This window comes from Convolutriloba macropyga, unplaced genomic scaffold (genome assembly GCF_964194025.1).
Source record: "Convolutriloba macropyga unplaced genomic scaffold, txConMacr16.3 SCAFFOLD_2202, whole genome shotgun sequence".
NCBI lineage: Eukaryota > Metazoa > Xenacoelomorpha > Acoela > Convolutidae > Convolutriloba > Convolutriloba macropyga.
The window spans coordinates 19746-35000 of NW_027451000.1; the positions used below are offsets into that span (position 1 = coordinate 19746).

At 40.8% G+C, this 15255-nt stretch overlaps 1 protein-coding gene across 1 annotated transcript in view; it reads left to right on the forward strand.

Moving 5' to 3' along the window:
• Positions 1 to 243: 243 nt before the first annotated feature.
• The window catches only part of LOC142356329 (sperm microtubule inner protein 11-like), a 15660-nt gene continuing 648 nt past the window's right edge, over positions 244 to 15255 (forward strand). Inside the window, exons 1-3 of the mRNA XM_075408258.1 lie at positions 244 to 638; positions 1238 to 1361; positions 14457 to 14598. Coding sequence (XP_075264373.1) covers positions 522 to 638; positions 1238 to 1361; positions 14457 to 14598 — 383 coding nt within the window. The 5' untranslated portion in view covers positions 244 to 521. The remainder of the gene's footprint in view (positions 639 to 1237; positions 1362 to 14456; positions 14599 to 15255) is intronic.

Consider the following 15255-nt stretch of genomic DNA (forward strand, 5'->3'; position numbering starts at 1 on the left):
CCTAAATTAAAATCAGAGATAAAAGCTGACGGTGGCCGTCATTGAACACACTAGAACCATTAAACTTATGCGTTCTCTGCACTACGGTGACAACTTTCGTAGTTTCCTTTACTTGGGTCGTTTTACTCTCAAAAAAATTTGTCACGCAAATTTTATGCTCTAATAACTGCTTAATACGTTTGAAGAGAAAAACAAGTAAAAATCTCTTAAGTGTGATCATCTATTATCAAAACACGTGCGTTTTTATTGTAAAAACGAACTCAACTCTATCTCAGTATTGTTACAATTTACAAATATTCTGGAAACCAAACAGCGTACAATATTTGCCAAACTAAGAAATTTAAAGTATCTATTTTTGTTTGAAAAATTTGATATTGGATTCAATTTTCAACTTTATTGATCAAAATTAAAGATTTTTAAATAAGCAATACACTGTTTATTCATAAGTATACATACTATCGAGTTAAACACTGTTGGTTACATCAACCCTTATTATAAATATTTATAACTAGGATTAACTTATGGCTGGTTTCTTCAACCTGACCCAAGTGGGTTTCCAGAACACGATTCGAGAGAGGTGCAAAGATGTGAAAGAAGACCCTCAACCTGCCCAAGATCAGATCAACATCAAATACAAGGCAGCAAATCTATTCACATTTTGCGATTCTAAAACTTATAAAGATAGATAAACAATGCCTAACATTGGTCGAACTTGTTGCCGAATCCGGCCCTGGCCGCCCAGTTTCGCAAGCCAGCGAACAATAGAATATATGACAATGTCATAAATAACAGCAGCCCGGCGGGTGGGTGGGTGGGGGGGGGGGGGGGGGGGGGGGTCAATTTGAGTTCAATAGCACGTTGGAAATTATGTTATTACTATATATATAAAAATATACGGATCTTTTCCATTTGTGCCCCCCCCCCAGCTTATTGGGTGCATATTATTTGCACCCCCAGACGCACGTGCCATATTTTTACATAAGGTTTACCATGTACTGACACGTGCTCTTTAAATGGGGGCCACAAACGGAAAATATCCAAATATACAACGTGTGTCTGAGGGTGAAAATAATATACACCCACTAAGCAGGGGTCGAGGGGGGGGGGAGCACACATGCTAAACAGAATAGATTCGGTCTGGCATTTCTTGTATTAATTTAATGAAAATGGCATCGAAGTATTTTGGAGAGTAAATAAGCAGTTTGCAAAATGGGAATGCTCTCTGTGATCAAATTAGAGTGGGCTGCCAGCTGTAGCAGTGACTCCTGCCAATGACAAGATAAAACCCACTCTCGATATACACGGGGGATCATTCTTAGTATACGACAAACTACATATGAAACATCAGAGGAGCCCATTCGGTAAGTGATCCCTGGTCTATTCCAATATAGTGCCCCCCGCCCCCACCACCTTAACGGTCAGATAACCCATAGACTTCCCCCATCATGGTAAGTTTACCATAATGGGGGGCTATAATGGGAAAGTCCTGTAGCTGTAAATATGGCTCGGAACAACAGTCTACCGATAAGGTTTCAATTCAATCAAGCGATTATAACATCGACAGAGCAACGTATTTCTGGAAGCAAAGATCAATAAATCAACGTATTATCGGCAACACGTATAGGCATTACTAACACGTATAAGTATTAGTACGTATTAAGATTACGGCGAACATAGCAACGTAATAACTCATCGATGATAGCCACGTAGAAGAACAACGTATTTAGATTACGACAAACTTAGCAACGTAATAACATTGGTACGATAATAGCAACAAGTGAGAGTTTAGACGGCAAAGTCTTTTTGCTCATTTAACTGGTATCAGTCTGTTTTTGATAATTGTGATTAACGCTGGTCACCATTCTATTCGAAACCGTGCAAAAAACCGAAAATTATTAAGTTCAAACGATTCTTACTTGATAGGTTTATTTATTAGGTTTAACGAAATTATGTTATTTGCACTTTTTCCGAGCTTTGTACGTAAATTGGAACGATTTCTATGCGTATTTAAATACTCGATTCTGATTGGCTAATAAAATGACGCATTTTGATATATATTACACGCTTTAAATCTATTTAGTTACTAACATCCCCCGGCCCAGAAGAAGATGCTGGGAGAATGGGTACTAATTTTACAAGCGGGCGAACGAGCGATCCAGAGGACGTGCGCAATACGGCGGAGCGTGCGACGCTCTCGGAACCGTAACGGAGTTCAGTGATCCGAGCAGTGGGGTAGTAACCCCTCGGGTTGGTTTCTTCAACTACCCAAACCAAATCACCGGTCTTAAGGTGATGGTCGGCAGGCGTTTGCCACTTGGAACGTCGGTTCAGCGCCGGAACGTATTCTTTGATCCAACGAGACCCAATAGCGTTAGCGTAGGACTGCGCGCGGGCGTAACGTTTACGGTGATCAAACTCGTCTACGCCAATGATGGAAGGGAGACTACGTGCTTGGTTACCGAGGAGAAAGTGATTAGGTGTTAATGCGCCTAGGTCGGACGGGTCGGCGCTTACGGGCGTTAACGGGCGTGAATTAAGGGCATGTTCGACTAGACAAAAGGTGGTACTTAAAACTTCATCTGTGAGGCGACGTGTTCCAAGGATTGTGTAAAGTACGCGCTTGAAACTACGCACTAGCCTCTCCCAGATGACACCTTGGTGTGGCGCACTGGGCGGGTTGAACCTCCACTTAATGCCTTTGTGGGCAAGTTCCACGGCGATGTTGATGGTGTTCCGTTTCTCGATATTCTCGCGTAGCTCTTTTTCCGCGCCAACAAAGTTAGTGCCATTGTCTGACCAAATAATGGCCGGTGTACCTGGACGTGAGACGAAACGCTCCACTCCCATTACACACGAACTGGCGTCCATGGACGGAACAATTTCAACATGAACGGCACGAGTGGTTAAGCATGTGAAGAGGAAACCCCACCTCTTCTCGGTTGTCCTACGCACAGTAACGTAAAACGGGCCGAAGTAGTCGACCCCAGTGTTCGTGAAGGGAGTAGACTGGTATGCGAGTCTTTCTACTGGGAGGTCAGCCATGATTGTTTGGATAGTGGGAGCTCGAAATTTTCTGCACGTAAGGCAGTTGGATTTAATGGAACGTAGTGAGGAACGTAATTTAAGGATGGTATAACGTTCTTGTACTTTAGCCCGCAGGTAGTCAATACCTTGATGATGATGTTTAACGTGGGTGTGCCTAAGGAACAACTTTACAAAGAAATGGCGCGCGTCGAGAACGATAGGGTGTTATACATCAAAATCAACTTCAACCAACAGTTTGATGCGGCCAGCCGAACGAATTAGACCATTTGGTCCGACGAAGGGTGAAAACGGGACAATACGGCTACTCCGTTTAAAGTGTTTGTTTTCCAGGAGATCTTTCCTTTCGGAAGTAAAAGATTCTTCTTGAACGAGATACTGAAGATGACGCTCGGCTTCGTCAAGCTCAGTGGGATCTATGATGCTACCATCGGCATTACGGTAACATTCGTGTGAAGGTAACAGCCGGAGTATGTATGCTGTTATTCGAAGCAACTTCTGATAAGAACTGTACTTATCAAAGGGAATTAAATGCGGGGGTGGTTCCTTAGTTGACTTGGTTACGGATGCGGCCAATGATGTATTGGTTTCGTCAGTTTCCTTAGTTACTATACCAAGTTTTTTGTTTTTAACTACTTCGAAGCTTGGTTCGAACGGGAATTCCTTGGTTCTTAAAATCTGGTTCGGAAATCTGGACCCCTCACCCAGCTACTTGATTGCAAAACCTCAGCGGCCATACCACGAGTACCGGCATCTGCTGGATTATCGATTGAGGCGACGTGGTTCCATTCGTCAACGCTAGTGTGTTCTAAAATCTCGCATACGCGGTTTGCAACAAATATTGGCACATATAAACAAGTCCACATATAAACTTTGTTGACATGCACAGTAAGGGCTCGACAGATATCTTGTTTCAACCGAGCGGCCAGTAAAGCAGCTTGCAGCTCTAGCTTTGGAATTGTCATCACCTTCATAGGTGCTACGCGAGCTTTACCCAGGACAAATGCAAGCTCTGTTTTTGGCCCACTAGAAGTGTTTACTTGAGCTCGGAGGAATGCAACAGCGCTGAAGACCTCTTGGGAACTATCGCCAAACATGTGTAGTTCCAGGTGTTTAAAGTTTCCCGAAAAGTAGCTCCTTGGTATATTGATTTCTGCAAGCTTGGGTAGTTCTACACTCCATTCGAGGAACCTTTCAACAGTGTCTTTTGGAAATTCTTCATCCCAGTGCTGTCCGCTGACACGCCAGATGTCTTTTAGTAACAATCGGGCACCAACAGTAAATGGTTCCACTAGGCCGATGGGATCAAACACCTTAGACACTAGACTCAATACCAAGCGTTGTGTTAAGGACTTAGTTACTGTACTGGAGGTACCCCGACTCACAACTAGAAAATCGTTGTTGTGATCCCATTTCAACCCAAGCACGTGCGAAGATTCCTCCTTAGATGAGGCAATTACTTTTGGTTCGGTGGACTGAGGTGACCCATCAATTCGATCAGCCAGATTTGGTACATTGCATACAAACTTAGTAAGCTTGAACCCACCTAGATGGAGAAGTTGCACCAACTCCTTCGATCTTTTGAGAGCCCTCTCAGGTGACTCCACCGAATCCAAGGAATCGTCCATGTAGAAGTTTTCTAGGACGGCTTTGGTTGCTTCCGGGTACTGAATAACATTGTCTCGGGCCGTGCGTTGCAGTGCATAGTTAGCGCATGTGGGCGAGTCTTTAGCCCCGAATATATGGCGCGTGTATTGATACACTACAACATTTGTTGTGGGGTCCTCCCGCCACAAAAAAACGCAGTAATGGCTGGTCACAGTCAGGGACACCCACTTGGAGGAACATACCCTCAATATCTGCGGACACGGCGAATTGATGTTGACGGAACCTAAGTAGTACGTGGATTAGGTTTTGGAGCAGGTCGGGGCCAGTGAGCAAAGATTTATTCAAAGAAGTACCGTGGAACTTTGCAGCACCATTTAATAGCCTACGCACTTTCCCCGGTTTGTTCGGATTGATTATGGGATGATGTGGTAGGTACCACTCTTTATTCGACAGCTGCTCAACCTTGTGAGCATCAGGGACTGTAATCAAGTAACCTTTTTCCGAGTCTTCACGGATGGTACTAGCATAATTTTCTTTCAGTGATGTATCTCTCGAGAGCCGCTTTTCGAGAGACTTGAGTTGTACCAGTGATGAAAAGTAGTTATTCGGGAGTTGGATGTTGTCATCAGCCCATAACATACCGACCTCGTATCTTTGGCCGTTATGGAAGGTTGTTGTTTCAAGTATTTTCTGCGCGCGTGCATCCGCTGCGGATCGTGGGTCAACTTGCTTGAACGCGCCGTACGATTCCATATCAAACCAAGATTTAACCTGACAAGCTAATTCAAAATCCTGTTCAATACTGGCTTTGAAACACACCGAGACTAAACTTGAACTTGACGGGAGTGGGCCACTTAAAACCCAACCTATGGGTAAGCGGACAGCGAACGGTGAGCACTTTTCGTCGGCTAAAAAATACTCTAACGGGCGGTTGGCATGGTAGACATCCTGTCCAAGTATCATCTCAATTTCTCCATAGCTATATCTTACTGGATCTAGAACTGCCAAATGTGGGTAAGTTTCTTGCATGGACTTGACGTCAATGATGTCGGAACCTACGTTTAATGTTTCCCTCACGTAGGGACGCACAGTGAATGCTTCGAAGTCTTGGTCTTTATGAGGTGTCACAGTCAATTGAACCACCTTTGTGTCTATGAGTTCTTCCGTGTTTATACCCTTGACGGTCAGTTTTAATGCGGTACCCTGCAAACCGAGTCTAGCTGCGAGACTATCGGACACCCAAGAGTTACTGCAAGCGGTATCGCATAAAACCAACGCCGTAGTACTAGTGCCAGAAGAATTAGTAAGTTTCAGTTCCGTGACCTGAAGGAGGCCTTTAACATCCGTCACGGAAGACAAAGTGGCTGTTTTGCTTGGTTGCTGTTGACCCGTAGATGGCCTACTTGTACCTGCGTTCGACTTCGAAGTATCGATGTTGTTGTTTATTGAGGGTTTAGCTGGAAAAACCCTTTCAGCTCCATGAAGTAAGGTGTTATGGGAGCTGTTGCAACCATATTTCCTACATTTACGGGGACTTGGGCATTGCCTAAACATGTGTTTATCACGCAAACAAGAGAAACAGAGCTTTGCCTCAGCCACGACCTTGGCTCTCTGTGTGGGGGTCTTTTCCTTAAAGACACGGCATTCCCACAACCGGCTGCCTTTGCATACAATGCAACTAGAGATTGATGTTGACGGAGATCTCTGTTGCGGCTTAGGGTTACTCTCCTGTTGCGAATTTGCAGCAAATGCCTTTGAAGCAACTTTTGATCTTGTTACTGAGTTGTTGGTATCCTCAGTCCTTGCTTTAGTTGCGGTATTCTTCATTACATCGTGCGTTTCGGCCTTCTCTTTTAACCAATCGTTGAAATCAAGAAGAGTAGGTTTCGCCCAATGCTTTTTGACCGTGAAGAGTGACCATGACTCCTTCATATTGTGTGGTAGCTTCTGTACGACAGTGTTGAGAAGCGCAGCACTCTTTAAATCCGAATCATATGACAGCGATTTAAATACCCCGACAAGACTTGAAATGCACCCCGAGTAGTTAATGATGTTATCGCTATTATGCATCTTCAGTGGTGGAAAGCTGTTGAGTTTGTCCAAATGTGCACTTACAACCGCCTGTGGTTGGCCAAATTTACGTTCTAAGGTCCTCAGTGCGTCTTTGTACATTGCGCCGCAGTAGGCGAACTCAGCTATAGCTGTTTTAGCTTTACCTGTTACGAGGTTCCTAAGGTATGTCAATTTTACATCATCAGTTAAGGACTGAGAGTCAATTGCGCTTTGGGTCATTCCTCTTGCTAGATAAGGCGTCAGTGAATGCCTTAATCAAGCTTGCATTTTCAGATGCTGGCGCTGGAGGCGTGGGATGCGGTGGGGCACCCCAACACAATGGTATCGGAGCAGTATGCCCGTATGTTGGATGTATAACCGGCGTGACGAAAGGTGGCGCGATGTTAGTAGTTGTACTAAAGGGGTTAACGGGGATGCTACAGTAGCTGCGTAGTTGCTTTTTGGATTATGTTGTGCACTCATTTGCAAGATGGGATGGCTGATGGTGGGGTTAGCTGTGCTTGGGGGTAGGTTAGATTGAACGTTGTTATAGACGGTTGCATTATTTTTCGCCTGGTTTACGTTTGGGAGAATATTCTGAGGGAAACGCCACAAATTTAAATCGGGGTTACGTTTAAGGGGAAGTTTGGGTGCGGTAGGGCATGGTAACATGCGGGCTTGAGGTGAATGGACAATGTTTTGTTGTGGAATGTTGGGGACGGTTAAGTATGTTGCTGTGCTCGCTGGAGGGGGCGACGGAATCACGGGAGGCTGAGGAATAAATAGATGTTGAGATGGGAACACGGGAGGCGGGTTCACGAGTGGGTTTAGAGGTGGAGGGACCTTATGCGGGGAATGGGCAATAGGGACTTGTGTTTGGTGTGGAATGTTACTTTGAGTTAGATTCTGTTGTTGTTGAACATGAGGCATTGACATATGTAATTGGCAAGGCACACTGGAGCTTTTCGGACCCAAGAACTGATTTACTTGTGGGTTTGTTGAAAAATCAGGTACAAAGATGGCGTTCGTTGGTGCCATAACGGGTGTCGGTGGCCGGGGAGGTTGCATAGGTGGTTGAGGTGGTGGGAGTGCGACATTTTGTACGTCGACTGGTACTTGGTTCACTTCACCCCTGCCTGAGGGACTATGTGCCCTTTGATCAATGAGTAATTGTAGATAATCTCGATACAAAGCTTCCTGCTGGGCAACAGAAATTGCAACTCCTGGCCGTGTGTACTGAGAAAGCATTTCAAGATGATGTAAGTTATCGGCAACGTTACTTGGGTTTTCTGGAGGATTACTAGGGGAAGTATCTTTAACAGGAGGGTCGGTGGTTGCTGAACCAGGACGAGAAAAGTTTAACTCACTTGAATTACCTGCTGGAAACGAATTTACCCAATCCTGAACAAGTCCCTGACTTCTATCTGATCCCCTATCTTTAAACAAATTAAGTTCACTTGAGTGGTGACTAAACAATGAATGATTATCCATTAAATCAGCCTCATCTAATTTAGCTGCTGCAACACGCTGGCGGTGGTCTTCCTCCAATTCTTGAAGTGCCATCTGTTCCATTTGTATTTCAAGCTCCTTTTTTCTCATGGCAATTTCGTGTTTTTGTTTAGCGAGGCGCATGGAAGCTTGTTCTTGTTTCTCGGCCTCTTCGCCTTTTAGTTTTGCCATGAGAAATTCATGTTTACGCTGGCTAGACATTGATGCTGTTGTTCGGCGTGAACTTCTCTTAGATTGGCCTTGAGGATTAACGCCCTCACATACGGTGTCTCGGTCAGCAACTGAGTCAATATAGCTTCTAGCCGCAAGCAAGAATTTATCATTGTTCTTGGTTTTATCATCCAACCATTGCTCAAGGACAGGGTAAATTGAATCTGGCTTCTCCGCTTTACTGGCTAAGTCAAATAGTTCTTCATTCTTCTGCACCAGTTTACTGAAGACATCTTTCAACTTAGAAATCAAGCGTTCAACGTTAACCTTCCTGTCTTGACGATCTCTAGCATCTGTGATGTCCTTATGGATGTTACATAACTCAGATTCTAGATTAGATCTTGCATTAAAGAGCTTTTTCAATTTTTCTTGATGTTCGGCCATGATTTTGAAATGGCTAATTTATCAATGTAGAGTAACTTTCAACCAAACACGTGGAATGAGGGTTATACCGAACCCAAATGACGACGACTTGATAATCAAGACGTCGAAGAGCAGAAAAGAAGTTACCGAGTAATGAATTACTCGGCGAAAGTGAGTAAGAAATTATAGAGTGCGTCTAACGTGCTTGAAAGCAACGTGAGACTAAACAGGAACACAGGCAACCGGGGGAAGAGGACTGGGTGGACGAAGCACGACGAAACGGGAAACGAAGCGGACGGGGCGGGAAGGACGGGCGAACGGCGCGCAACGGAACAGAGAACGGAACGGAACTGGCGAAAACGCGGGTAGTAAACGGGCGACGCAACGGACGGGACGGAAACGCTGAACGAGCGACGCACGAAGAAACGAGACGGGCAGAACGGAGGCGTTGAGCGAGTAGCGCACAACGAAACGGAAAGGCGGGTCGGAACGGGCGGGAGACGATTACGCAGCGAGCGGGGAGGTCGAGAACCACTATGCTAGCAGACCGCAGCAACAAACTCAACCAAACAAAGTAGCCGTAACTCCAGAACAAACTTAAGTCACACCCTAGGGAGAAGGAGAGATGCTACTGCAAGAGAAAAACTAGCACAAGTCAATATGAGGCTTAACATATGAAAATAACAGACTAAATTACGGCAAATGGTAGTATACTAAAAGGATGAAAAGAACAAGAAAATTACTAGCCGTAACTTCAGAACAAACTTAAGTCACACCCTAGCAATAATCAAACCTAAACAACCGATCAGCATACCAACAATATTAAACAAACTACAGCAAATGTTAAGTAATATGCAGTGCTTTTGTAGTCAATGAAAGCTGAAAAAGTTAAGAAACAATCTAGCCGTAACTCCAGAATAAACTTAAGTCACACCCTAGAAGGCAAAAACCTAAACCAACTAACAATCATACAGTTACACGCAAACATACAGCAGCAAAAATCAATATAATACAACAGGGGTGCCAGTAAATTAGTAAATTGGAGAAGTCCAGAAACCAAATAGCCGTAACTCTAGAACAAACTTAAGTCACACCCTAAAAAGCAACAAGACCAAAGCAACTAACCAGCATACTAGCTTAATCAACATACTGCAGCAAAAACAACAACATACTTCATCACATATAACATACTACATCGAAAATGGGAAAAGTAGCGAAGAAAACGAAAAGCGAAGTTTTGGGAGAGCGACGTTATTGAAAAAAAAAGCGGAAAACGGAGAATTGTAAAGTTAAAGAACGAAAAGAACGCGGACAAAAAACGGTACATAAACGAGCGACGAAAAAATTATAGGAATTTGATAATTTTTTGTAGGCCGGAGGTTGTGGAAAGTGAAAATTTTCACAACTTTTTCTGTTTAATGAGTTTCACTCAATTAACGAACATTCTTGTTGAGAAAATGATTTTTTGACAAATTTGTCAAAACTTTATGCATTTGTCCAAATTTTCTCACATTTTGGTCAATTTTTTGCAAATTCTTGTTTACGGAACGGTAATCCAGTAAACTGGACGGTTTCAAGCTCGAAAGTACGATTTATCAATATTCGGTATTGATTTTCTAAATTTTTTAATTTGCCTCAAAATTGACCAAAGATTTTCAAAATTGAACAATTTAGCATTATGTGCTCACATTTTTTTTTCCTCATATTTGAGGTTATTATGTACCCATAAAGGACCATTTTGTCTGAATTTCCCAACTTTCAGCCAAAATTTTTCAAAATCGATGTTTTTTTTCCCTTAAAAAAGTTTCTCAGCTCCCTTCTCCGAAAAGGATTGTATTTCGCTGAGACTTGTCAAGATAATACTACTTGCTTTTCTTTACAGTCTGGCGGAAAAAGATTTGTAGTATTTTAAGTCTAAGTATATATAAAGGTTTTTCAGCTCCCTTTCCTAAAGATATTCTATTTCGCTGAGACTTGTCAAGATAGTAATACTTGCTTTTCTTTACAATCTGGTGGAAAAAGATATGTGAATTTCAGAAGCTTTGCTCTAACTCCGAGCCTCAGGGTTTTTAAACTCGAAAAATTCAATTGTGGGGGTTATTAGTGACCAGTTATGCAAAAAATTTTGATTTGACTACAACATTCCAAATCAAAAGTTCAAGGGGTTACTTGCTGTCTAACTTACTTGCCGTTACTTGGGTTACTTGCCGTCTAACTTAATCTTTAAATACTACACTGCAAAGAAAAAAGGTTTTGGTTCTGTCTTACAGTTTTAGAGGTTGCAGTCCGACTTTTTTTTTGAGCCCTTCTTAAAAGTTAAGCAGTTCGATGTCACAAATCACATTTAGTAAGTTGGGTCCTTTTGCTTGGGGATTGATGCCATGTGGTGTGGTGGATCAAAGACAAGAGGTCGGTGGAGTGGGGCGGGAACTGGCATCAAGAATGTGTCAAGCCGCATGGGACTGGCCAGCCACAATCGGGACTCCCTTGGGTTCACTGACATTCAATTCACCTTGTTATTGCTGCATCTGTTTGATAGTGATGCTTCTCTTCGTGTCCTTGCAGGGCTTGTTCTGGGACCAGAATCGATAGCATTCGAAATATGCCCGGTCATCTCCGTCAGGGCAAAGGGGCAACGCGAGGGCTGGCGTTATTGAGGATGCGAAGAGTGTGAAGTGATTTTTCAATCAGAACTCTCCAAATACGGGTGCTTGCACTCGTCTTTGATTCGTTGCTTCTCATCTATTAAAGTGTTCGTATCCCGGGTCGCGGCATCATAAATGTAGCTGTAAATATGGCTCGGAACAACAGTCTACCGATAAGGTTTCAATTTAATCAAGCGATTAAAACATCGACAGAGCAACGTATTTCTGGAAGCAAAGATCAATAAATTAACGTATTATCGGCAACACGTATAGGCATTACTAACACGTATAAGTATTAGTACGTATTAAGATTACGGCGAACATAGCAACGTAATAACTCATCGATGATAGCCACGTAGAAGAACAACGTATTTAGATTACGACGAACATAGCAACGTAATAACATTGGTACGATAATAGCAACAAGTGAGAGTTTAGACGGCAAAGTCTTTTTGCTCATTTAACTGGTATCAGTCTGTTTTTGATAATTGTGATTAACGCTGGTCACCATTCTATTCGAAACCGTGCAAAAAAACGAAAAATATTAAGTTCAAACGATTCTTACTTGATAGGTTTATTTATTAGGTTTAACGAAATTATGTTATTTGCACTTTTTCCGAGCTTTGTACGTAAATTGGAACGATTTCTATGCGTATTTAAATACTCGATTCTGATTGGCTAATAAAATGACGCATTTTGATATATATATTACACGCTTTAAATCTATTTAGTTACCAACAAGACCTGAAAACACTATAATGAAATTTAACCCTTGATTGCTTTTTCCACTCCAGTTTTTTTCTCAACTTTGTGTTTCATCGATTAAAAGATTGAACTTTCATTATCGAATAAAGGGAAATAATCGAGAAAAACTAACAGAAATGTTGTTGTTTGACTTATTTTGGCCAAACAAATAACAGTGATTTGTTGTGTTTAATAGCCACGAAGCGATAGCGGCTATTATTGGGGACATCGTGGTTTTTTACAATTCAAAGAATTTGAATCGTATTGGGGGCCGTTTTTTTAAAGATCTTTTCACGCATTTTCATGGTTTTTGAAGTCAAATTGGAGTAGTGATTTTGGTTACGCCGAAACAGGAAGTGGAGCGAACAAGCGAGTGGTTTTGCGGCATAAAATTTTTTCGCTCTAATGTTAAAGTAGAGTGAGAAACGGTTTTTGAACAAAATTTCGCTTTGTCGCTAGTGGCTTTGATCACCTGCGGCAATTTCATTTTGACCTTTACTGTTTTTTTTCGGTTTTTTGGATCGGATTTTTTTTCTAAATGATTTTCCCAATCCATTCAAGGTTGGCCTAATTCTAGGCGTAATTTTTAGCTTGAAAAAAATTTCCTTTTCTCGCTGTTGGTTTTTTGTTCACATGCGGCTTTTTGACCTCGATTTTTCGTTTTTTTTTCTTTTTTTTTATCTGATTTCTTTAGAAATAGTTTTCCCAATTCACTCATAGCCATTCAAGGTCCAGTTTTTTGTTTAGTCAAAGAAAGTTGAAGTTACTTATACTTCTATGTTTTTTTTTAGTTCGTCATCTCCATCAATTATTCTTGCAATTATTTCGAAGTGCTTATATTTTTTAACCGAACTAAATAAATTATATTATTAAAAAAGGTTAAAGATTCTTGAAACCGAAAAATTGATATAAAAATGAAGCAATCTTTGCGTAAAATTTTTTTGTGAATTCTAAAGTTGATTTATTTAAAAATGTTGTTTTAATCTTAAATATGAGACAATTTTTGAAGGTCCCAGTGGTTGACCACGGATTCAACTAAAGTTACTTTTCAGAGTAGTTTTGATAAAACTTTCGTTACCTGCGGACCAAAAATAATCCGTAATTTAGACCCTTTAAATACATATCGACGATTAATCGAGTTCATGGCATATCCTTTTTTTATGTTTCGTCTGATTTTAAACTGCTTCGTTCAAGGATCTAGTTTCAGTGTCCAGAATCAGTTAATTTTTGCTCAAAATGATTTTGTAAATTTATATGACAAGGAATTTCCATTTATGACAAATTTGGCTATCAGAATATAAATTGGGAGAATTTCACTGTAATAGAAAATCAACCTCTATATTGGTCGTTTTTATTTGCAAGAAAACAACATTTTATCCCTCAATCAATTTGCAAACTTGAACGTCGTTACTTTATTAATACACATTGAAACAATACTCCAGTAAAAAAATGCAACGAAACAAGAGATTGGAAAAACATTGGTCTTGTGTTTTAATGAATTTGATACTTTATCAAATTAATTGAAGGAAGAGCATTAGCAAAATGTTTTAGAGAATAACTGAGAATAAAGTATTTTTACACCATTTTGAATAGATACATACCTACAACTCTAATGTGGTATTAAAAAACTTACTTCATGAAAACAGACGTCCACTCCACAACCTTGTTGAGAGCAATAAATTAGTTCAGTCTTTTTGCATTTAACGTCAAATTGTATCTCAAATAACACAATTTTTTGTTTGAGTGCAAAAACTATGTACAATTACTAGATTTTTTCTCAATTTGCACAAAATTTGTCATTAAAAAATGAGTTGGAAAACCAAAAAGGGATACTGATAACTAATTTGGACACCAACAGATTATAAATCACACTTTTTCTGTACCAACGTTTTTCTAATCACCAGTGTTTAAGTCTCTGGTCCCTCAAAGAACGTTTTGTATTGTTGACCCAAATGATCACTATCGAGAGCCACAACCAAATTGTGGCAATGCAAAAATTCAAATGCGTAAGAACGTAAATATAGGTAAAATTACGCTTAAAAACGCAAAAATTATGTAAGATAGGCTGAAACTAGCGTTGGCAATTTAGAAATTTCACCGCGTTGAGTTTAGATTAGAAAATTCAACGCATTCAACACAGAAATATGCAAAGTTTTGGTGGTGAATTTTCTATCTTGTCAAAGCTAGCCGAGATACGGCTTGTCTTACATAAACTTCGCAAAATTCCTTAGCATTGATTTCTTGTCATTTTTTGTTTGGTTATTTTTGTATTTTTGCATTTAGACCCAAATGACCTCTACCGTGAGCCACAATCTAATGCAATGCAATATGGCTGGAGGATAGAGAAAGTGCCCCTGGAGTCAATAGAACCCCCCAACTGGCATAAGGGGCCCCACTTCCCATCTGTGGAGAGTGAAATGACCAAGTATGTATTTAAAGATTTTTTCAAATTTTTTTCGGGACGGGAATGAATAATTAGTGATGGATGAATGTTAAGAATGAATAAAATACGATATTTTCAAAATTAAATTGAACTAATTCACATCATTCTTACCTGTTTAATAAAGAGTTGAACAAGTTGCAGCAGATCCAAAATATTTGGAATGAAAATTTTGTGCTAAATTTTGTGCTGTTTTTGCTAAATAGTTGTCACAAAAATAAGCCTCAATAACTAACAACGAAATCTCTTGCACTTTTGGTTGCTATGGTTTCCCTCCATTTAATTATAATTTCTTGCAGATAATTGGACGCAAAATATTGGAAACTAACTCATCTTTTCATCAATATATGTATTCCTTTTCCCTAACCAATTTTGGTATTAAGTGGAAATAATAATATCTTGAAGCAGTTAAGTAACAAATTCAAGCTTTGGCGCACATAATCATCCCAACTATAAGGAAAAAGGTGGCGTCTGAGGTCCTAATTCTTCTCTTACTAAAACGGAACAAAAAGTCACCTTTTTGTCAATTTCCCCCAATTTCAATCACGTTGAAAGCTTGTTCAAATTCATACCCAAAAAATTTATTTCCACATTAGCCAAGGAAGAGAGCGGAAGTAAAGTCATGGTCGACAAAACAGAGAT